The 23875-nt window shown below is 50.1% G+C and overlaps 1 protein-coding gene across 1 annotated transcript; it reads right to left on the minus strand.

The window, feature by feature from the left end:
- Positions 1–749: 749 nt before the first annotated feature.
- CASQ2 (calsequestrin 2 (cardiac muscle)) lies at positions 750–19645 on the minus strand. The gene is made up of 10 exons (XM_009587100.1): positions 19565–19645; positions 17982–18082; positions 15704–15815; positions 14222–14295; positions 13622–13752; positions 8839–8884; positions 6330–6384; positions 5538–5638; positions 5098–5172; positions 750–1365 (listed from the first exon to the last, which is right to left on the minus strand). The coding sequence occupies exons 1-10, from the start codon at positions 19605–19607 to the stop codon at positions 1162–1164; spliced, it is 942 nt and encodes a 313-aa protein (XP_009585395.1). The 5' UTR covers positions 19608–19645; the 3' UTR covers positions 750–1161.
- Between the last annotated feature and the right edge of the window lie 4230 nt (positions 19646–23875).

A 23875-nucleotide genomic window follows, 5' to 3' on the forward strand; every position in this document is an offset into this window, starting at 1 on the left:
AGCAGGGAGTAACTGTGCAACTGAATGCTTAAAAGCCAAACAGCTTGAATCCTTTCATTGCTCATTGCCCAGCTCTCATTATCCAGCATCTAATATGGTTGGATGGATGAGTTCCCTCCCAACATCTTGGTCATGGGAAAAGATGCTATGTAGGCTTTGGATTAAAAGTCAGCTAAAGCTGGAAGGTCATGGGGAATAGGAGGGCTTCAGGGTGGGCCCCTATGAATGTTTCCACTAGCAGGAGTATGCTATCTATCTCATGTGTACCACCTTCAGTCCTGCTGAGGTTCACCTGAAAGGCAAGGTAGGCCCAGCCCAGACCTGGCTGCAGATGTTTGGAACTGGCCCGGGATCTGCTCTGGTGTTTCTTTGGGGTTAAGACCAATGGTTTGGCTCAGTGCCATGATCTTCAGCCTCAAGAGTTTGGGCTCAGACCTGGATCAGCCTTTCCAGCAGTTCAGGAACTCGCAAGCTTTGATGTCCCATATCAGACCACCTGCACTTACCCTATCTTTGGCCTGAGCTTTCAAGAAGAAAGAGGTTCAGACAGGGATTGTGGTGTTTGGTTTTGCATTGCACTGCCAGACAAGAATATCCTGTCGTTATATGGAATCACCGAAAACTTAAATAGTATCCCTAAAATCTTCCTCCCCTCTCAAAGCTTTTTGCTGCTCCTAACATGTTAATGAGTAGCTACAGACTCCCGCAGCAGAACTTGCAGGACTGAGTGGTCTTGGCAGAATAGCTGCAAACTTTACAATGGCCTTCCCTATGTCTTGAGATTTGGTCTTTAGATGTTAAGTGCTGGGCTGATGAGCATGGAAAATATAAATTGGCTCCCTGTGTCCCTCTGGCAGCGAGCAGGAAGGCACTTTCCTCCCGCCCTGGGGCACTGGGGGCAGATTCCTTGCAGATTCCTGTTGCCCTTACTAAGGAGGCATGATTTACAGCGGTGCTGGGTGCCTGCAGGCACTGCCCGCCGCAGGGGCAGTCCTGGTGGCTCAGCACCACTGAGAATCAGGCCAGGGGGTCCCAGCGAGAGCAGGGGCAGGGGGAGCGGGGCAGGGGGGAAAGAGGAGCAGTGGTGCTTGCTGACGCTCAAACACAGGTCTTCCAATGGAGGGACCTGCCGCGGGGGGAGGCCTCTGCACAAAGTCATAGTTAGTCGTCGTCATCGTCGTCATCGTCGTCATCGTCATCATCATCGTCGTCATCGTCATCGTCGTCATCATCGTCATCATCATCATCGTCGTCATCATCTTCGGTATTTATCTTCCCAGACAGCACGTCCTCTATCCAGTCCTCCAGCTCCTCGGCCGTAGGCAGGTCATCGTCATCTCTGATCTCCATCCAGATGCTGTCAGCCTGCGGGGACAGGTGATGGGGGATTAGTCACCCTCAGAGACACAAGGAAGAGGTCAGGTTCTATTGTGGGGGTAAGGGTTGGAGCACGGGGGGGGATGCAGGGGCGGGGGATCTCTGCCACAGCCTGTAGGCAGGCTCAGCCACAGCGTCTCTCTGCCCACATGTTGGGATTACCACTTCCCCCTGAAGCCCTCTTGCCTCTGACTAGGGGTGGTGGGACTGGTCAATGGGTTTACATGAGTGTGTGGTACTGTTTGCCCTGGGTTAGATGTGTGCCCGCTGCCCCTTCCTCTCCTGCAGTGCCTACACCTGTGAGCAAGAGCATCGTCCACCTGATGCATTGTCCTCACCCCGTCTGGCCAGTTCTATAGACTCCAAGTCTCCATAAAGAGAGCATAAAGAGACCTATGCCAGCTCCCCCTGCATTGCCCCCGTTCACAGGACATCACAGCATTTCCCTCCTTCCTTCCAGAGCCCTTCTGGGACCTCTTCCTTTGAGCCTTTACACTCTGCTCTCAGCACCCCTTCTCCCCAGCCTCTTTTACCATCACCTTTGCTTCAGGATGTTGCTCTGGGCTCTCCACATGTGATAGTGGTTTCTCCTCTTGGAAGAGCCTTTCCTCAGATCATCTCAACCATGCTCCAGCTGCAGAATGGTGAAAAACACCAGTGCCCTGGACTAGAGGTGCCCCCTGCTCTTTCTCTCCAGCTGTCTGCATTACTTCCATAAACTGGAGGGGATGGGGGGATTCAGTAAGAAGATGCTGTCTAAAATGCAGTAAGAAGATGCTGGCTAAACTGCAGCTATTAGCCAGGACAGGAAGCATAGTTTAGACAGTCTCTGAGACCTGGAAATGAAAGGTTTTCTCCCTGCTTTGCTTCCTTGGGTAAATGCCTGGGTAAGCCCCTTTCCCTTCACTGTGTCCCCTCCATCAAATAGGATCAGCCTCCTGTTTCGCAGAGGTGCTGTGAGGTAATCTCATTCAGCGTTTGATGTTGCAGAAGCAAGTGCTTTTCATATGTTGGAAGATAACTATCGGCTTTTGCAAATTCGCCCCACTTTTTTTCCTGTCTGTGGCACCTAATTCTCTTTGTTGTATGGCTTGATAAAAATTGCTGCTCAGGGAAAGCTGTTTCGCCCTTACAACATTTTCTTCCTAAAACACCAAAACTGTAATAAAAAAGAGCCACGGAGAGGCATGCAGCTCTTGCTTCATGAGATGATCTTGTCCCCCACCTCAGGACTGTCAGCTAAAGTGACACCTTTAAATCAGGGGAACAGGAGTGGGCCCATTGCACCTAGAAAAGATGCTGTGCAAATAAAGCAGCAATATTCTGTAGCGTGTCATGGCCCTAGTCCTGAGCCACTACAACGTGACGGGCCAGTGGGGGCCACTGGGAGCTCTGGTGTTTGTATTGGCAGGTTTTTAGAGAAGCGATGGGGTCACAGGGGTTATGTCCACCAAAGCCAACAGCAGTGTTTATTTTCACTCCGTTGTGTAAGCCCCACTTCGTACCTGTGTAACTTGGCTGAATGGAGTGATGTAACACTGAAATAACAAAATGAGCTCAGTGTTTGTTTTAGATATCACCCACCAACCTAGAACTTTCTTAAATCTCTCTCTTGAGGAATAGAAAACAGACTTAAGAGTAATGAAATAAAAATTGCAAATACTATAATCAACAGCCTCAAACATTTACTTTACCAAAGCTAGGTAATGCATGAGTTTTTACAGGTCTCTGAGTGACTGTTAGTTAATAAGGCATATGTTCCTGCCTGATACTGCTTTCTATATGATTCTTTTGCCAATGACAATCCTACTTCCGTGAATTTTCATTGATAGCTGTTTAACGTAGCTTTGATATGACTTAAACACATCCAGCTGCAGTAAATGTAATGAAGAGAGATACTGCAGGCTAGTAATAAGGGCAAAAGACTGGAACACTTGGGCTGTATTTCTGGCTTGTCCATTTCTCTCATGATTTTAGGTGACAGATGCTATCTTGTCCCTCTTCTCTTTTGTCTCCCCCTTAACAATTCTGCTAACAAGCCTTAACCCACTGGGTCCCCACTCACTAGGTCTGGCGGATGCTGCTCTATTACAGGTAAAGTACCGCTCGCGTCCAGCCAGTGCCGCATCTACTCCGTCACTCCCAAGCCAGCCTGTGTGCTTCCCTCTCATTCCCCTCAATGGAACGAGCAAGATCCAGGGCCTCCACTTTCTTCATAACACCATCACTTTGCCGTCTCCCATCTTATGGTCTTGCAGCATTTGTTATAACAGGAGGGACAATCGTCTAGTACTCCCTCGCTGTTCCTCTTTTTCTGGGGAGGTACAGGAGAGAGGACATGGGGGCCGGGAGCAAGGTTGGTGGTGGACCCAGGGCCAGCGCCCAGCCCCGGGCAGTTGTCCCAACTCTAAGTCCCTCTCTGCTCTCTTCTAATGAAACATCAGGTTCCCATACAGCTGAAATTTCAAACACGAAGTCAAGCACCAAATTACAAATACTTCTGCAGTGGAGAGATTTCTGCTTCCAGAGACACTTACATACCCACACAGGTTCATTTTAAAGAGATTAAAACACCTAGCACTTAACCATCAAAAATAAACTAAGGTAATAAGCGAGCCAGGCTGGAGCACGCCGCGTTACGTGCTCTCTCATTGTCTGGACAGTTATTGTCAGAAAGAGGAAAAATGGTTTCTCTCCGTAGTCATGTCAGGACTGTGATGCACATTACATTGCACTCAGCAGCTCTCCCCACATCTCTGCCAGTGGGGGTTGGATGGGTCCCTCTCCCACCTGCCTTAAAAGTTCACCGTGTGCGAACAACCTGACATCAGTCCCATGGCTTGCTGGCTTGAAGGCAACCATGATGAAAACAGTAGCTGCTAGAAAGCTGGTCCGAATGCACAGCTGTGGATGCTGTGGGTACCAAGCAGCACCTGCCTGTGCAGCTCTCCCTCTGAGCACTGCCGGCTGCAGGATGGTGTGGAAACCCTTCACTGCCACTGGGCGTGGGGCGGACACTTCTCCTTTTCCCACCCAAATCTCTCCAGCACCACCTGCATGGCAGTGGCTGACGAGGAGGAGAGCCTCGATGAACCCCAGTGTACCCTCTTCGCCCCAGCAGGATCCCTCTGTTACCAGTTTATGTCGTAATCTTATTAAGGCTGTGTATTTATTTGTTTTTTTTCAAGCTGTGCAGTTTCTCCCTGTCATCTGTTGGGGACCATCTTTCCCTCCTACACTCAAGCTGGGCCATTCTGCTTCTGCTGCAAAAACACCCTCCTTTTTCTCCTCTTCTCCTCTCCCAAGCACGGCTTGCTTTCACCCCTACACACACGCTTTTCCCCCACAAGCCCACCCAGGTTCAGTCAGAGCAGTGCATGCTGTGGGTTGGGGTGGAAATGTGAGACCTGGAAAACAAAACCAGGCAAAGCCCTGAAGCTCAGACCACAGGGACTGCTCTTGTCCTCAGCAGACATGGTTTGTGTGTGACTCGGTAGCAGAAACACGCTCAGACCAAAGCCCTGAAGCCTGACATCAGAGGTGTTATGAACCCAGCTGTGCATGGGAATGGTGAGGTCTTTACACTTTTTCCTGGAGAAAAAGCCTGGTCTACTTCCACCTAACAGCAGAAATCCCACTGATTCCAGTGGACCTCAGATCCCGTCCTTTCTAGCACCGTAATCTTGGGATCGCTGGATTTTCTGGGCACATGCTACTCACGTCTGTGACGTTCACCACCCCTATCTGTGGTCTGAACAGGTCAATCTTGAAGGTCTTCTCCCAATAAGTGATCAGCTGCAGGAGAGAGAAACAAAGCTCAGACAAGGGCATTTGCAATACCCCATTGCATTAATTCAGCCGGCCGGGCTGTGGTGCAGGGAGCGTGCATCGATGAGTGCACGGGAAAGGAGAGAGGCTGAACGCAAGCTTGGGCCACCGCACACGGCAAAGGAAAGTGCTGGCTCTGGGGATATTCCCAAGACACCACCTTTGTGGGAGGCAGACCCGAACGAGCAGCTCTCAGGGATCACCGGTGTTCCCATTTCCCATCCTTTATATCCTGTGCATGCGCTGGGGCAACTCCTGCACTCGCATACATGCACCCCACACCTCCCATCCATGAATTAAACCAAGAGAGGCAAGGAGCCCCTGCCACTCACCAGAGGAAAGTCGTCGGGGTCAATCCAGACAATGCTCAGGTCGGGATTATCAGTGTTGTCCCTGGCAACCTGCTTCAGGATTTCCAGGAACTCAAAACCATCTGAAATGATACACGAACCGCTGCAGCCCTCTCCTGCAAACATGCAGGCACTTTTCGCTTGCGGGGTTTTCAACTTCCCTCACCCCCCTTTGCACACAGGAGTTGTTTATAGTTCTCATTAAAATGCTGTCTCCCAGCTCTTTCTGCTGATAATAAGGCTTTTAATTTTGAGCAGCCTCCCCGGGTATTGAAATTAGTTACACATGAATTAAGTCTCATAATCCTTCCGTGGAGTGGAACAATGTCACTATTTTCTTGTGGCGAGGGAGGAACCGAGATCCCGAGAGGCCGAAGCTTTTTGGCACGCTGAGGGTGCTGAGAAACACCGACGCCACGGCTTTTCAGGAGCTGATGCCCACGGGTTTCCCGCATGCGCATCACGCGCCCGGCCCTCAGTACTTTCCTGGAGCCACGCAGCAAGGTGGACGCAGAGGTAGGGAGCAAATCCTGGCGCTGGGGTGGAGGGGATGACTTTTTTTTCCCAGCCGGCCATCTGTTTATATCCAGAATTTGAATCCTGGCTAGCACACACGCTAGCATTTACACCCAGAAGCATCCCGGCTCTCCATCCCGGCAGGCTGGGGCTCCCCGTCCCGGCCAGGGCGCGGGGCTCCACAATGCAAACAAAGCACGTGAAACTACATCGTCTTGAGTGACGGAGAGTCATGCAAGGAGGTAAACGGCTTCCTACCTGGGTCATCTTCTTCGGCGAAGGCCACAATATGGATTCCCTCCATGTCGTCCTCCTGGAAAAAACAAAACTATTACTGATGGGCCAGGGAGGGAGGACAGTGTCCGGGCAGTTGCTGGAGACGAGGAGCGGTGTGATCCCTTCAAACGAACAGGACGATTGCAAAGGGAGGCTTGACTGGAGTCCCACCGAGACACCAGAAATGAGAGCTGAGGTGAGGGCGAGTTGTGGAGGTATTAGGCGCTGAAGCAGGTAGTTTGGGTAGCATTGCTGAAACCCTTCAGCTAAAAATGAGGTGGGCACCATCATGGCAAAGGCAAGGGAGCTTCTGATCGTGTGGGGCAAAACCTTGCCTGCAGAGAAGGCCAAGGGCTGTCTATCATGGGAATACCCTCCATGCTCGAGGCCACCTACCCTCATAAATTTGCAGCTGCCAGGGGATGGTTTGTGGGGAAACAAATATCTGCCACCGTGCTCAGACCCCAAACATGCTCCTTATGGGGCCAGCAAAGGAGGTTTCTTTACAACATGAGAGGCGAGGTGGCTCACTTGGACACTTTCAGGAGGTGAAGGGTTTCTGCTCTAGGTGAGGGTCTCGGTGAGCAGCAAGGGGTATTGAGTAGGAGGCTCATTTCGGGGCTCCACTGAGTGGAGGACAGAAATGACAGCCTGGTGGACTGCTTTTCTCCATGAGACACGTGAGTAATGGGTAATGATGTTGGGAAAGGCCAATGGATCTGCCGGCCAGTTCATCATCCGCCTGCTATGAATGTCATCTCTGAATTATCCCACGGATCGGCTTCACCTTCCTCACCCACTGCCAGTCCCTGTTTCCATTTCAATTGGTTTTAATGCAAGAAAAAATTCCCATCTAAATGCTAATTTCTTTTCCCTTCTGAGCCCAGAGGTGACAAAGCCACCATCAAAAACTGAAAGGAAAAAAAAACCCTGAAAGATTAAGTGGAAAACATTATCTTTAAAAACAATAGCAGATGCTGGGCCTTTGCTGGCATCTTCAGGGAATACGTTTTCACTGGGGCATTCTAGGCAGATTTACTTGGGATTCAGACCACTTACAGCTGGCAAAATCTACACCAGTGCTTTTTCTCCGTATTTGCCCACAGCATTGTCAGACAGCAAGTTAAAAAAAAAAAAAAAAAGCTATATATATAGCTATATAATATAGCTATATTCTGACCTCCAAGGCAGCAAACAAAACTGGAGTAGCTCCAATGAAGGCATTGGGGGTGTTCTGAACTTGCAGTGAGATCAGAATCCAGCCTGTTGTCACCTGTAGATACGAGTCCCCTGCTCGTAGCAGAGGCAAGCTCTGCGTTCCCAGGCTGCTGGTAAAGCGAACATCCCATCGCTGACAATTCACACTTTTCCTGGGGCTATTTTAGAATATATTCAGTATAAAAGCAAAACCACTGCATGTGAAATTTGGGTCCCACTGAAGCCCCATGAACAAACTTTGAGGGACTTCAATGGGTTTAGGAAGCTATCTTCCATACAGTACCTGTATTTCAAAATAATATGAAAAGCTATCATGTGTAAGTGACTCGTAACTCCTGATTCAGTTTTATTACCTCTTGCCTTGTTGTATTAAAGACTTTGGTGCTTCAGAGTCCTGCAGCGTTTCACATTACACAGCCAAACAAGGAGGTAACTGAATGCTGTTATAAATGTGCTGAGCTTTCTGCACAGTCTGCTGAGGAATGACTGCATCTTCCTTAGCGTCTGTAAAGCACCTGTTCAGCTTTGTTTTTCAGCGTTCATCTGGCACTTGAAGGTCCCTGACTGGTTATTAACATCGTACTCATTCACAGTGAAGGGATAATTTGTTATACATGATTTTTCTTTCATTTTCACCCTTCCCCTTTTCCCCCACACCTGCAGACCAGGAGAATCCTCTGCATGTGATCGGTGCCAAACCACTGGTTAGTTCTTCACAATCGCTGACTTGCAGCTTGCTCACACCATAAGAAGTGCAATCAATGCACGATTTGCTCCGTAATCTATATAATTAACTGAACTGCCTGCCCTCGCTTGCATTTTGAATTGTACGACTGCTCTGGTACAATTTCCATGAGTCATCTGTTCGGTACAACCTCTGTAGCTTGCCCAGCGAGCAGGCCACTGAAGTCACCCCACCACCAGCACTGATGCCCTTTAGATAAGATAGAGCATCCTTGGGAAGGATGCTCTCCATAGCTATATCATGGCTGCTACAGAGGCTCAACCCCCGCCTGGCACACTTGGTTAGCATTCCCTGTTCTCTCTGTGGTGGAAACAGGACCCAGCTCAGCTGTCCACCACTGTTCAGCAAAGCATTTGAGCACACAGTTTGAATACAGGCATTGGGCATCATAGCCAAGGCTTTCCCTTCTTCCCAGAGGAGGGAAAGTGGCTTTGCAAGGAAGGGAAGACAAGAGGCTAGAGCTTTTGAGCAGTGGTTTCTTGTTGGAAGCTAGCAGGGGAGGCAAGGCTTCCCACTACGTGTGCTTACCCACGTCTCAAACATGTCCTCTGGGCGCAGTTTCCTCAAGGTGGCCCTGAAAGGAAGACAGAAACGCTCTCTGAGGACGCGTACAGCACCATGACACATGACGCTGCCGGCGTCACGGAAAAGGTCACCATGGCATATTTGGTTGGTGGCTGGAGTCAGCGCCGTCAGCCACCACATTTTGAATGCAAGCACGGGGGCACAGTAGGTCAACTTACGCTTTTATTTATGGTGATAAAACCCTGCCCTTGCCCCCCCTAGAGTCACTGCAGACACTATTTGAGCTTGGGAAGATGAGATGCCTCTCTGTGCTGGGGTACGCTGGTGAATTAGTCCTACACATGGCAGATTGTTCTGTCCCTGCTGAGAGGACGAGGTGACCCATTCACTTGTGTATTGCAGTCCCTGGGACATTCCTACTGGGCTTTGTTCCCCTTTTCTCCCGGTTTTGCCCCAGCATAATTCCACCATAAAAATCCTTCCAAACTCTGCTGAAGCAAAGAAGACAGAATAATCACTGGCAAGAAAATTTGGATCATAATAACCGCTGGCAAGAAGATTTAAACCATAAGACTGGCCAAAACAAGTTTTTTTGAGATGTAGCTCATAAAGGACAAAAAAAAAAAAAGAATGGTAAATGTTTTCAGACACAGCTGTAGCAGGAAGCCTGTCAGAGAGCCTGGCGGGCTGAGAGGTGACTGGGGTGTTAAAGGGGCACAAGGCCATGGCAGACAAGCACAAGTAATCTTTTGCACCTCTGCTCACTCTGGCATCAGGTGTTCAGGGAGGTTCCCCCAGCAGAGCGGGTCTCCCTGGCAGACCAGCCCCAGGAGCTGCTGCAAAGAGAAATGTCAGTCGATGAGGCCCTAGAACAAATTGGCAAAGGGAGTAGCAGCACGTTGCCAGGACCAGGTGGCATCAATGAGATGTGTAACCTGTCGCTTTGGTTTGCCTCGCTACCAGAGCAGTGGAAACAAGGAGCGTTTTTTAGAGGTTCCTAAAGGACTTGAGGAGCCACAGATCTGGAAGGGTGACTTCCTTATAGGCACGATGCTACCAGAAAAAATAGGGTTAACAGACATTTGAAGGAATATGATGTGATAGGACAAGAGACGCATGGCCTTTAAGAGGAAAATTATGGCCATGGATCTGCTGGAGTTCCCAGAGCAAGTCAACGAGCGGGCAAAGGTATGTTGGTCAATGCAGTAAACTGTCTTCAGAGGACCATTGGACAAGGTCCCTTGCTAAAGGGTCTCAGAGAAACTAAGCTGCAGTTAGATTAGAGGAGAGATCCTTCTGTGGATTAATGACATTGGAAGATGAAGGGTGGAGATGAATGTCGGTTTTCACGACAGAAGGAATTAACCAATTAAGATTCATAGCATATGCTTTAGCATGATCATATGCATAACGTATTCTCACGTAATCTGAAAAAGATGGGAAATAGGAATATGGTAGCGTTTCCTTATCATATGCAATTCTTCAGACAAACCAACACAGCCCTGACTGTGAGGAGATACAGCGGGATCTCCTGGGATTTGAGTGTCTGCATGATAGACTTAGGAAGTAACGCACTTGCAGAAAAACAACCCTGATTATACAGATACAACAATGGGTTCTAAATTAGTTATAATTAATTATTGCCTCTCAGGAAAGGAGCCCAGGAGTCACAAACTGAGAAGGCATCAGCTCCAAAGGCAAAAGGCAAAAAGAAGGTTACAAACAAGTGGGAAAACACATCATACCGTTACAGCAATGGACAACTACACTACGCACCTCCACAGTGAACGTATTTGTGGTTCTGGTCATCCCATCACAGAAACGGTATGGGACAACTGAAAAAGGGACATGGAAACATGGCAGCAGTGAAAGAAGGTATGGAATGACCTCTGTTTGGGGGAGATTAAATAGATGAGAACTCTTTATCTTGTAAAAGAGGATATTGGCAGGGGATCTAAAACATTGGGAATGGTAAAAAAAAAAAGTGAAACAGGGAATGGCTAGTCATTGTTCCTCATAACACAAGAGCTAGTAGGCACACAGTGAAATTATTAGGTAGCAGGTATAAGCTGAACAAATGGGAATGCTCTTGTGATGCAATGCGTAATTCAGCCACTGAACTCATTACAATTGGATACTTTCAGCATCAAAATAGAAACGAGGTGAAAAATGACTACAGAAATTGAAGAAATAGCCACTAAGCACAAGATCAGGTATACAATTTTTGACCCAGCAAGTCTCCCTATTGCTGATTGTCAGAAACTGGAGATTATATCAGGTGAATGCACATTATGTACTCGTACCTGGCTTTCAAGATGCTTTCCCTAGCCATTCTCTGCGGGCAGCTTTTGGAGAAAGGAAACTCAGTGGGAAGGATTTGATCACACCCATGTGTACCGATTGTTTGCGGAGTTACTCAAGATTTACTTTGGTTACTCCCCAATGGTGGAGGGAGAGAGGTAAGTGGGGTTTAGGTGAATAAGAGGGAGCAGAATTCAGCCCCCACGATGCTACACCACAGTTACAGAGAACAGGGTGGGGGTGTCCACCCCCAGCATTTTGCATGTGAAACAGGCATAAACCCAGAGGCCTCTTGCTGCAGGCAGAGGAACTGCCACGTAATTTGTATTTGTGCAACTGAGAGCAAAATCTGGGCTGAGACCTCGGAGTCACGGCGCCCGGCCACCATCCCCAGCCGGACACCTATTGACCTTGGACGAGTCACCCCACTGCGCTGAACACCGGCTTCCTGACCTGCTCGGGAGAGGATGAACTTTCCCACCGCTGCCTGCAGCTGCCCAGGGAAGCATCAGCCGGGAGGCTGCGTACGGGCTCCTCCTCGACACCTGGTTCAGCTCCTGTCTTGAGGCTGCAGTGAGAGCTCAGCAAATCCCAGTTTCCACGCAGGGCTAGAGGAAGAGGAGGTGAAGCCCGCCTGGGCATGGCAGTGGGGAGCCCTTTTTGGAAGGGCTGTTTAAAGCATGCCAAAGAGCCTGGGTACTGCTGAGCACTGGGAGCTTTCCCCAGTGATGTGACGGGGCTCCTTCTGCAGGGTGGAGAGGTGGCAGCGGGGCTTTGCACATCAGCGGAGGGATAGCCCGTGTTTGCCGGCCGGGGTGAAACGAGAAAGTCTGCTGTGTGAAGGGGAGGAGGCAGGTGGTCCTCTACACCTTCCTGCAGAGCAGAAGATCCTGCCGAGTGGTCTACAGGGAACCAGCACGTGGCAGCTGCTGAGGTCGCTTTGTTTTTCTCTACAGGCCTGATCATCTCTGTGTCTGACTAATTCCACTTCCAGCCTTTGGCTTAGGTCCTTTACTGGTGGCAAGGCAGGAAGAAGCACTTCTGCTCCGAGAGAGTCAGTATTAACTGCTGGGTACATACCACTGTCACCCCAGGGTTTTTCCCCCGCCATGGTAGCTCCTTGGCAGGTTTGGGATTTCAGGCATCCGATTTCATGAGATTCCTTTTAATTCCCTTCTGAGCCTTGGCACTTGCAAAATATATGGCCCAACCCCTTGCTCCTACCAAGCACAACATAGCATCTTGAAATATGTAAGACTTGGGGGGGTTCCACTGCAATTTTGTGCTGGTGGAGAGCTTGCCTTATTAGGCTAGCACTTAGCTGACTGTGTTTAATCAGCCTTCTGACACTGCTGCCTGGCAGAAAGAGCTTGGGAAGAAAGATGGGAAGGACTGGGGTCAGGAAGTCCAGGAGGTCAGCAAAGTGACCCGCGAGTACATGGGAGATAGAGGACCCCTTCATATTTCAGAAAAAGCAGAGATCTGTTTCCAAGTCTGATGACTGGCAGACTCTGGAGATGATCTCCTGTCTCTGACCCCTCTGTGTATGAACACAAACCTCCAGCTCAGCCCGAGTTGGGCTCCCCTAACAGTATCAATGGCCCTGCTTTTCTTGAACTCTTTTCTGGCCCTTTGAATATCTGCTGGGAAATGCAGCTGCAGGAGCAGCAGATAGCCTGTGTGAGTATCCTGTGCTGTATTTTTAAGGGTGTAAAAATACAGCACTTCATAAGTAGTTGTGCCCTTATACATAACCCTGTGCTTTTACACGGGATCTGCCTTTCCCGTTGCTTCCAGACTGTTGGTGGCCGAGTCCCTAAACAACTGTGCAATAAACCTGATTGCAAAAAAGCATGGACCATCCACAGCTCCCACTGACTTGATCAAACATTGTAGGTGTTCAGCACCTTTGCAGATGAGGACTAAGACAGCCATAACAGCAGTGGCTTCCTCTCTGCGCTGGCATTCAGCAGGAGCCTCTTAGTCCATCACAGTTCCTCCAGGCTTGGTCTGAGCTCAGAACCTGCCTACAGCCATATCTGACATCAGGAGAGGGATATACCCATTAGTGAAGCTGTTTGGGGGAAGGAGGGACTGGACAGAATTTTGTTTTGGCTTGACAGGCCTTGGAGAAGACAATCTTCTGTACAGACCTAAATTAAAAGCATGGGCAAGTAGGGCAGGGTTTCTGTTCTCCACTGCCTGCAAGCCTCCCTGCTCTTTGAGGGAAGGCTAACCAGAGAGGAGGAGGAGGGAAGCTGTGTTGTCACAGCCCCACAGTGGTGGGCTCTGGTTGCGGCACAGATACTTGCACCTCTGGGAGTAGGAAAAGACCAGCCAAAATCCCAAACGTGGGTCAGCAAATCGCCAAAAGGTGGTCGTCATCCTAATTTTTACTGAGAGGGATGCCCTAGAGGGGCAAGCCTGCAATGACAGACACCTTTACCCGCTTCCCATGGCCAGGAGTGTCCTGCATGCTACGTACCTTTTGTGCTCCTTCACAAATTCAACCAGCTCCTCTTCTGTGTAAGGCTTATCGGGGATGTGAACAGGCTCATCCATAAACGGTTCATAGAAGTCCACCTCGTTCATCTTCAGACCTAGCTTCTTGGCAACCTGTTGCAGTGCAGATGGTCAGAGGTGAGTGAGCCTGACGTACCTCTTTGCCTGCCCAGAGTCTCTCCCAGTGGCAGAGCTGAGGTCAAGGTGCTGGCTCTCTTTCAGAGCATGACCTTTTAAGGGTGGCCAACAAAATATGAAGGGATCTTTCCTTGGTTAAAAAAAACACTGATGCTCTCTACACTACTGGTCTCAAGCACTGGGGCAAAGCAAAGGCAGAGTCAAGGTCCCACAAACCTAATGGGGCTGGTTTCCAAACCCGGACCAGGACCTGCCCCCACTCTGCAGCAATGGCCTTTTATCTTGCGACAGGACCAAATCCAAATGCGGACACCAATACCACAAATTACAGGAACGCTGAAAATGAGAGGCTGGAGCCAGATATTAAATCTGGGAGCATCCTGAGCTTCTGGAAAACAGGTGGTGGAGGTTGTGATCTCCCACAGTGAGGTACATGGATGCTTACCCCTTTGTCGAAGGTGGCAAAGAACTTGATGTACGGCTGGAAGTGTTCAGCGGCTTCTTCAAATGCCTTGTAATCTGGAGGGAGAAAAGGGGAATGAAGAAAAGATTTCACAGGCAGCTGGCCACGCTCCAATCAGCACAGAAGGCACTAGGGAAGAACAAATATAAATTATTGCAAAATACATCAGATGACAGCACTATGTTTCTTCCACCCTTCCAGGGTTTACAAACAAGGACCATTTCACGTGGAGCGAACAGGACACATGTTGTGCAGCCCCACAGCGCTCAGAGAAACTACAGATCCCGGCATGCCACGCTTAACTAGGGCTGAAATCAGCAGCCCTACAAAGCAGGTCCAGGGGTTATAACTCCAGCCTGTTGATAAGGGTGTTTGCAGCTGCCCTCTTGCACAAGCAGTAGTTCAGCCTGGGAAATACATGGAGTTTCTCCAGCATTAATGATTGCTTCTGTTCCCTAAACAGTCACCAAGCACAATTAGGCACGCTTCTCCTGCTGCAGGAGCAGGGGGCAGGAACGAGGTATGTTTTTACAGTTACGGGTATCAGGTCCTCAGCTGGAGTCAGGAAGGATGCTCTCAGCCTGGTGGGAGCCCTTCCCACCTTTCTTCAAAATACTTATTACTGAACAGGTTAGGGGCACAGCCCTTCCCAAGCTGCCCTGCCATTTTGAGCGGGTGAGAAAGCTGAAGGGAGAGGTGGATGGGCTGATGAGGTGCAGCAGACCTGATGATATGTTGCTCGTTCAGGTAAGAATACCTGTCTTTTTGCTAAAGGCAAGCCTTGCAAGTGTGGGGTGCACGCTGCCAGCACTGCCCGGAGAGCAGGGGGAGCGCTTGGGGCTGGCAGAGGAGACTGCTGGGGCTTGCCGGGGAGAATCTCTGGTGAGGGTTTCTCAAGACTTCTGAAAGCTGATGGTTTTGCCTGGCATGGTCCCTGAGTTGCACATCCCTCAGGGCATGGGATCAGCTTCTTCTCAGTCTTGGGGTTCAGCGAGGAGAAACAGGTCAGTGCCTCTGCCAGGCTGCCCTGAGGCGTCCTGCTTACTGCGGCTGTGTGTTTGCCATGTTAGTATTTATTGTGCGACATCCCTCCCTCTTTCTTTGACCTTTTGGGCTCACTGCTTGTCAGAGAGGGAGCTTTGCTCCCTTTAGGTGCTCACCCAAGGTAACTGTAACCTCAGCTGATTTTGGGTGAGGTAGACTTACTTTACTTCAGGAGACCCTGGATAATCGCCCCCTTCTCTTGCCAGCAGACACCTTGCAGAAGGGTCTCCACTGTTGGTGTAGGAATGGGCTCATGGATAGCAACAGCAGAAACTTGCCTGCAACCCCACCTCATCCTCCAGCAACTCTGGCACTGTCACAGCCTGCCATATACCCACACAGCCCTAACGTTCATGCAGAAGAACCAATGCCCACCCCCCAGCCAGGCTCCAAGCCCCAAGAGGAACATATTCGTCTTACGTTCAGAGTCTTCTCCTTTGAAGTAGCCAATGAGTTTGATTTCCTCATCGATTTGGTCAAAGGCCTGAAGCTCCAGCTTGCTGTTTAGGATCTCCACGGGGTCTTCTAGCAGCTGCCATGAGAAATGCATTTGATGATAACGCAACGATTTGCAGCACCAACCTATGCCTGGCAGGGTATGTCACTAGCAGCCTAAGTGGGGAGAAAGAGGTCACCCAATTTCTCTGCTGCTGGAAACCCTGCTTAGTGCTCTCTGTCTTAATGTGAGGAACCGAGAGATGCAGGTCACCTTCAGAGGGAGCTGTTAGTAGGTTCACTGCATAGGTTGAAGCATCTAGAGGGAAGCTGACAGAGGTCTGGGTAACCCAAATGGATGCTGAGGGACCTGCTGTGATGCGAGATAAGGGGTAGCAGTTGCAACTGGCTTTAGAGCAGCTGAGAAAAAGGGAGAGCAGTTGAAAGGGGCTGGCATGGAGACTGAGCTTCTGTGAATGATGGATGTATTTGTTTTTAACTGTAATTTGCTGGAAGAGGTTACTGCAAGGAACTTGCTTTCAGAAAACATTAAAACCAGCATGCTAGAGTGTGGCTAAACAATGTTTTGGAGCAGTGGAAAGTCTGGATATGAATTTTCCTGGCTGATCCTCCTTATGCAGAATGGGTTAAACCCATGCTTTGGCCCCAGACACGTCACAGTGTTGATGAGGAAGTTGGAAGAGCTATCTGCTGCTTCAGCCTGTTGTTAGTCTAATCTTTGTTTCTGTTTTCTTAACTAGTTACTGCTGGTGAAAAGATTTGGTATGATTATTTTGCCCAGAAATACTGGTGTAAATCAGGTGTGGCTTCACTAGGAAAAAAAAAATGCAGACAGGCCACTGTACAGCCTACAGAGGAGTAGAGGACCTCTGGGTTTGTTTTGCTTTGAGAGCAGGCTGCCGGGGCACCACAGATGTGTTTGCTTTTATTTCCCTGCTTTGCTAGGTATTTTCCCTCTCGAGTGGAAAACACAAACAGAAATCCTTCCTCTCTTCCTTTGTTCACAGAACATGGTTCTTCAGCGGCATACCACAAAGTACAGCAAGCAAAACCTCACAAAGTGCCTCACGCTGCACCCCTTGCGAGTGATGCTCTGGCGTGCGGCTGTGCCTCTGCTGTGTCCAGAGCAGTGTGGGCAGCTCCCTGCTGACGCAGTGGCCTGAGCCACAGGAACCAGGGATCCCACCGCTGCTGGGGTCACAGCAAAGCCCTGCCCTGCCTGTGGCCCTCCTAGGTGGGGCAAGACGCCCGCTTCTGTCCCTGAAGGCACTTATATGTGTTTTGGCCACAATACCTGATGCATGCAGTCACAGACGCATTGCCGCAGGAGAGCTGAGGTCCTAGGGAGCTGTTTCTCTTCCCCAGACGTGCCTTTCGCCGCTGGCATTCCTAAAAAAACCTGCCACCCTGGGAAACAAACTCTGCTGGCTCCGCTGCTTGCCTTACCTGCCTTATCTGCATTATTGCACGGCTGCTCATAAAGGGAGCCTCATTTCAAAGGAAAGCCAAGCCACTGCAAAATGTTTTCACTACAAAGCAAAGACCATGTTTCTGGGCTATTGGAATAAAATGTAAAGAGAAGTGCAACACGTTGATGAGGGAGTCAGCATCTCTTTTGCATTTAGGCACAAGGGTGAGTACATATTGTGCCTGTGCACAAAATGACCTGAGAGCACTGAGTCCTAGGCTCTTCTCTAACTCATGGCAGTGCAATTTGGTAAGTTCACTGAAGAGGCAGTAGCACACTACGTTGTTTGTGCGGTTGTGTCTAGAAATGGGCAAATAGTTTGCAGCATATATCTTTTTCAATGAATTGAACTGGTTTTAGTTGCTCTTCTATGGGAATGCTACTTCTTGCATGTTTTTTGAAAATAACTCTTCTTTAAAAAAAAAAAAAGTGAAAGATTTTGCAAATGGCAGTGTTTGCATGCCAGCTTGCTAACTGAGCTAGCAGCTAGTTATGTGGGATTGTTGCTTGCTTCCAATCAAATACTCCATAAACAGTGAAGAGGGAAAAATGTCTTTAAGATGTAAGCAGTTGGTGGCATATAAAGGTACCAGCTTTCCCGGGAACTCATGGTCAGACAAGTATTTGGGAAGCTGGCAAACATCATCTCTACCAGTGTGTAGCAAACAGGGATGGCATTTCAAATAAAGATAAACCAGTGCTTTTCAGCAAAATGAGTATTTGCAAGGTCGTCTTTGAGAGGCTTTATCTAGCTCTGAGCTTATCTGTGCTTACATCCAAGAGGAATTCCACCAAGACATCCGTGGCCAGTTCCCCATCAAATTCGATCAACCGCTCCTCCTTAAAGACATAGAGACTTCCCTCTTCAACCAAGCCTGCAAGAAGGAGACAGGAAACATGATGTGGTCAACATGTCACTAAAAGCATTTTTACTACAGAGTATCTTGCTTGTTATTCTAGCAACACCTCCTGGGAAAACACAATTGCCAATTTTCTGAGTTGGTCCAGTTAGAAACGACCCGAGCAATCTCCTGACTGATGTGTCATGGCACGAGGGACAGCCCTCACCCAGAACTTGCGGTAGCTTCTTCCCAAATGTTGAACTTTTTCATTGAGGTCACAGTTTGGCCTCAGTTGGAAAGATTCTGTACCAGGAACTTGTTTTAGCTTGGCTATCTATATTGCAGTAAATAGCACTGGGCTCTAACTGACATCCCAAATTTGAACAACCTGACACTAGATGGAAAATGGATTTTGATGTGGGCTGTGCTCTCTGCCTAGAGAAGGCTGAACTATGTGAACAAAAACAGTGAGCTGGAAGCCAAAGCGAGCTTCAAACTCTCTGCGGCTTAGCTAGCCTTGGCAAAAGGGTTAGAAACCTATGGTAGAGATGCCACAGGTGGCAGGCTGGCAGATTTGAATGATATCACTGGACTGAGGATTGGTTGCCACAGTATCTCAGTGGAGGCTCCAGAATCAGCAGCACTAAGCTCCTGCAATGCATGATGGCAGAGTACCACAGGTCAAGGTGGTTGGTAGTTTGTTCCTTCTTGGGCAGGCAGAAGCTCTCAGCTTTAGTTTGGCTTCCATCAGCACACTTAGCCTCTAATTTAGGAAAGAAAATTACAGTCCACTATACAGTCCAGTATGCTGAAACAGTCTCTGACCTTAAGCCTAATGGTATACTTATGTGCTGTTGTATTTATGTGCCATAGTATTTCCATATTGCTTTGTGGGCTAAAATATGAAGGAATTGCCAGCCCCTGGAAGGCAGCTGTTTCCAGGGGTGGGCAATGCAGCAGCCTTTCATCTTTACAGGAGGTTCCCTCTTCTGCTCTGGGGAGCAAGTCAGGAAGGGTTGGCAGCTGGCTGCCAAACCATTGCAAGGCTGTGGCTCTCCCATTAGTGGCTGGGGGTCACTCTGCCATGGGGCTGGTGACATTTGGGGGCCTATGTCATATCCCTGTAGGTTTTGGTTCTGCGCCACTGTGTCAGACCTGTCTCTCTGCAGGAAGAGCATGGAGTTACTCCATGACACCTATCTACAGTTTCTGTTCAGCAAGCTGTGAGCTTCCACCCTGTCATTGCTATGGCATGAATTGGTTTTCTTTTTCTCTTGGTTTGGTTTTGTTTTGGCACTCTGAGCAAGGAAGCTTTTAGCTGGAAGGGTGTCTCATCCTTGTCCCCCAACTTGATCCTGCCCACGTTGGGGTGGGCAGGTGGTCAGTGTGCAATTGCCACCATCACCCTCCCCATCTTGGTGGCAAGGATTTGGCTGTCCTCTATGGGGCTGGTTGTTGGGCATCACTCCAACACCCTCTCCAAGCCATTCCAGAGATATCAGGTATGGGACTAACCTAGTTTTTTAGCAAGTTTGGCATCCTTCTTGGAATCCACCATCCCGAAGCCGATGCTCCTGGGCTCCAGGACCTGTGCCGCCAGCTGTGGGAGGAACCAGAGAGCCCAACATTAGTGGCATTAACACCACAGGGTAGCTAAAGGGCATCATGCCCTGCCAGCACGGCACCACAGACAAAAATGACCCATATTCTGCTTTCAGGCAGCACCAATGGGTGGCATGTGTCACATGTTGCCTCCCCGCTGAGATAACGCTGCCCCAAGGTCACAAGGGTTGGGTTTCTTCCCACTGTGTCGCAGCACCGAGTTTGCTGGTGATACCACGTGCTGCTAACTGCTGTTTGACACTCGGCCATGGGGAGAGGGCTCCCGGCCCAATCGGGGACACCAAAGCAGTGGGCATGGCTGGGAGAAAGACCTGTGCCACCAAAACAAAGCAAAAAGCTGTCTCCTCCCTCGTGCCTTGGTGGCCTCCTGCGGGGGAGTGTGACATGCGGGCACCACAGATATTTTAACTCTGGAAGTGCTTGGTGCCAGGCAGCCGTGGCTGCAAACTGGAGGGGATGCAGGGCACTGCAGCATCACATTTCCTTCGTAGGTGAGACGGGATGGCTGAAGCAGGCTCCCAGTAAAATAAAGCAGAGGGACTCCTGGCTTTGCAAAAGTGGTCCCTTCTCCTATGAAATGCATTAAGTCATGTCTCCTGTCCAGGCTTCAGTCACCCCGCAATTCCTGGTCCCCTCTTTTTCCTAAGGAAAGGAAGCTATTCCCAGCCATGCTCGTGTTTGCCTCCTCGCAGCTTCAGAAACCACTGCCCCCCCGTTCCCACCATTTTTGACGAAGGGGCCTCTTGAAGATATCGAGTTCCTGCCTGTTTTGTGAAAATAGATATGTGAGGAAAGGAGAGCCGCCCTGCAAGTGCCCTGCAGTGGGAGTGGCCCCGGGTGAGACCCTGTGAATTCCAGATGGGCTCCGTAGAGGTGCAGTGACCCTGGGAAACGAGCCCCCTTAGTCACCAGATGACTGAGCCCCATCACAAGCACATCAGAGACCCTACAAGGCGGTAATGATGCTCTGAGACCACCAACCAGCTGTAAGAGCCCCCTCCTCCTGCCTCCCCCTCCCTGCTCCACGAACGCCTCTGATGCTGATGGTCTTCTTGCTGTTCCCCCTCCCAATCCTGCCGGATGGGGGGGACAATGGGGATGAAGGGTCAGGGGCCTCTGGGACAGGAATGTCCCTATTAGGGCACAGCTGCCTGCGCTCGGCAGTGGGAGGCTGGAGGGAGGCAGAAGAAAAGCCGCGGCCAGAGGGATGGCAGGCTGATTTATGAGGAATGTCCTCCCCCAGGACCCATTTTGGCACCACCCCCCCAGCCTCAAAGCCAGGTTGAATGTCACCCAGCGACGCTGGCCCTGCAGCCGTGCGGCCCCTTGGCTCCCCGCTATAAATAGCTTCCGCCTGCACCCGACTGCTGCGAGAGTGGCAATTAAAGGCATCGGGGAGCAAAAGTGGTGGGGCAGCCCCCCAACCTGCGCCCCAGGGTGTTGCGGGGCCAGCCAGTTCCCCATGCTGGCAGTGCCCAGCCCTTCCCCAAAATCCTGGGGGAGACTGCGGGCACCCTGGGGATCAGGGCTCAGGGACCTTGCTTGGGCAAAGGGAAGTGATGGAGAACATGGTTGTCTTCTCCCTTTCACCAAATACACATCCTCAGGCCTGTCCTGAAGCCCTCTAGAAGGACATATTCTCCACTAACCATCACAGCATCACTGCAACCTTAATCCCCCTGTGGCTACTGACCTGTTGTCTTTAGGGGGAAATGCCACCATATGAGGCAAAAGGGGTGCTCCGTGTTATGCAGAAAACACATGGTCTCACCGCTCTTTCCTTGCTCTCTGCCAGTGCTTTGAAATAAAGGTGAGGCTGCACGTTCAGGGCTTGTGCTTACAGGCAATACTGCCTGAACGGGGCAGAGCACTGGTCCATATTTGCACATCCATTGATAAGGCATCGGAGCACTGGGCTGACTCATCTGGCATCTCATCTCCTGGCTCAGGCCACAGCCATCCACGTTAGAGCACCTGAGAGCAGCATCTCTCCCAGTAACACAGGGAGAGATGGACACCTCTTGTGAGCTCCCTAGACATCTGCAAGCAGGCGGTGGTGGGAGAAGCTGCTTTCTGTTCCCCATTATGGGGATCTGCCTTTACTGGACAAAGGGATGGAGCCTGCAGGATCATCAGCTTTAGCGGGCATTGTCAGCAAGTCCCTGCTTGTTGGCAGTTGTGTAGAGCAGCAAGAGGTTCCTCAGAGTCAACGCTTGAGGCTCTGGCTGCACTGTGACCAGAGGTAAAACAGAGAAAGCCCAAGGGAAGAAGACTGTCCAGTCATGTCCAGTCCAGTCCATTCTTGATCTAGCTACTTACTTACAGCTATGTTAGCCATGTGCCAGACGAAGTCAAGGCAGTTTAAGCCCAATAGTTCTTGACTCCTGCACACAGGAGATGGTTAGCGTTTCTTGGGGGTGTTTGAAGAAGCTCAGAAATGTTCCTTCATCGTGTGAGGTTGCAACACGTGCTACAGACAAGTAGTTGGGTGTGAGCGGGGACATTTGCGAGAGAGGAGGCGTTGATCGGGATGAATGTATGTGAACATGCACCGTACGCAAGGTAGCTCTTTGGAGGGGTGTGGGTGCAGCCGTGTAGCTGTGAGCATGGGACCTTGCTGGGAAAGAGCAAACGTGTCCAGCAAATGTGGGTGACGGGATGAAAGCCTCTTTGTGTGAGACTGTGGGAGTGTGCGCTTTGTTAGGGCTCGGGGGGCAAAAAAGGTCACAGTAATGCTGGAGGTGTGCCTGTGGGTGTGGCAGGGCTTGTGTGGCTGTGTCTAGCAAGACTGTCTCTAGGAGGTGTATGTACCATGGGTACGAGTGTTTGGAGATGTTCCTCTGAAGAGGCTTGTCCCGAGAGAAGATGTGCAACAGCGTGTGTATATAGGAGAGTGCATGTGTACAGCGTGTGCGTGCGTCTGCGGGGAGGGAGCTGAGAGCTATGCGGGCAGCCTGCCTCCTTCGCTGGGACTTTCACACTAATGAGATAATGAGGTGAGCGGTACAGCCTGTGCCCATGAGCAGAGCACTGGGGTCCTGCACCGGGGAAATCTTCATGCAACACGAGACTCTTGGGAGCTCTTTCCACTGTGGCAGCACCCGGAGGCAGGAGACCTTTGCATGGTGGCCTTTTCAAGTGCCAGCTATGCAGGGGCTGGACATTGCTCCTGCTCTTGCTTTCCCTGCTTTTCACTGCAGCAAGTGAGTCTGACCGGTGCTTAGGTGAGGACGTATTCCCACACCTATATTTGAACCCCATAAAGGAGCAAAATAGAGAGTATGCCAGAGGCCCAGCAGCTTGGCTTGTTGTTCCCTGCTCATTACAGTATCAAGCATTTATATATCCCCTTACAGTATTTTTTGATTCCATAATGCTAGTGGGATTTGAATGCAGATAATGTTTCTAATCTTGACAATCCTCTTGGCTCGGGTCCTTGGGACAGAGGCAGCTGTAATGTAAGAACACAGCCCTTCCTCCTCCCACTCCTCCTCTTCCCTTTAAATTCATATCGCTTGAAGTCTTGGCCAGCCAGAGCCCTTGCCTTTGTATCAGCCTCTATAGCGAGTAATTTAGCTTCAACAGCTGCATGGGGAGATGGAGGGGAGAAATTAGCCTGGAAGAACTGGACCTAACTGGTCATGCAGTCCCTGAGGTACAGCAGGAGCTTTGGGCAAGCAGAGCTGGCTTAGACCGTGAGCAAAAACCACAGTCGCTTGTAAGCTCATATCTCACGCACAGTTTGCAGCCTTCCTCTCATGTGCTTGAAGGCTCTGCAATGCACACTTTCTAGCCACAGGATCACAAGCTTTGTCCTGTGCAACCTTGGGAAAAGGAGGTGCGAGTTTGGGAGCACTCCTCCTTTTTCCCACTTCCCTCAGCTTATAGCCATACTTGGGTTTGAGTAAGTGCGAGGGAGCGCATAACTCTCTGGGATGTGTGAGGGGAGCCAGCCCAAAGTGAAGCTCGAGTACTAGCAAGTAAGCAAGCACCACCTCGTCTTGGATGGTGTCAACAGTTACAGGCAATCTGAATGGGGATGGAAAGAAACAACTCCCTGCCAGAACGTCTCAGCTTCATACCTACCATACCCTCCTGAACTTAGGTGTGACGCTTTTGGGAGATTTAAGAAGTCCCACGGGGTCATTCTGAAATCCTAGGTTATAGAGCAGCAGAAGTGTCACCGGTATAAAGGTGACAGGC

Source organism: Fulmarus glacialis, unplaced genomic scaffold, assembly GCF_000690835.1.
Source record: "Fulmarus glacialis isolate BGI_N327 unplaced genomic scaffold, ASM69083v1 scaffold23051, whole genome shotgun sequence".
NCBI lineage: Eukaryota > Metazoa > Chordata > Aves > Procellariiformes > Procellariidae > Fulmarus > Fulmarus glacialis.

Excerpts from the sequence above, each read along its gene's own strand:
- CASQ2 (XM_009587100.1), bottom strand. The coding sequence starts at position 19,607 with ATGGTGGATTCCAAGAAGGATGCCAAACTTGCTAAAAAACTAG. Across the intron at positions 15,816-17,981 it reads TGGTGGAATTCCTCTTGGAT|CTGCTAGAAGACCCCGTGGA; the intron begins GTAAGCACAGAT and ends TTCTCATGGCAG. Across the intron at positions 5,639-6,329 it reads CGCCGAAGAAGATGACCCAG|ATGGTTTTGAGTTCCTGGAA; the intron begins GTAGGAAGCCGT and ends GTATCATTTCAG.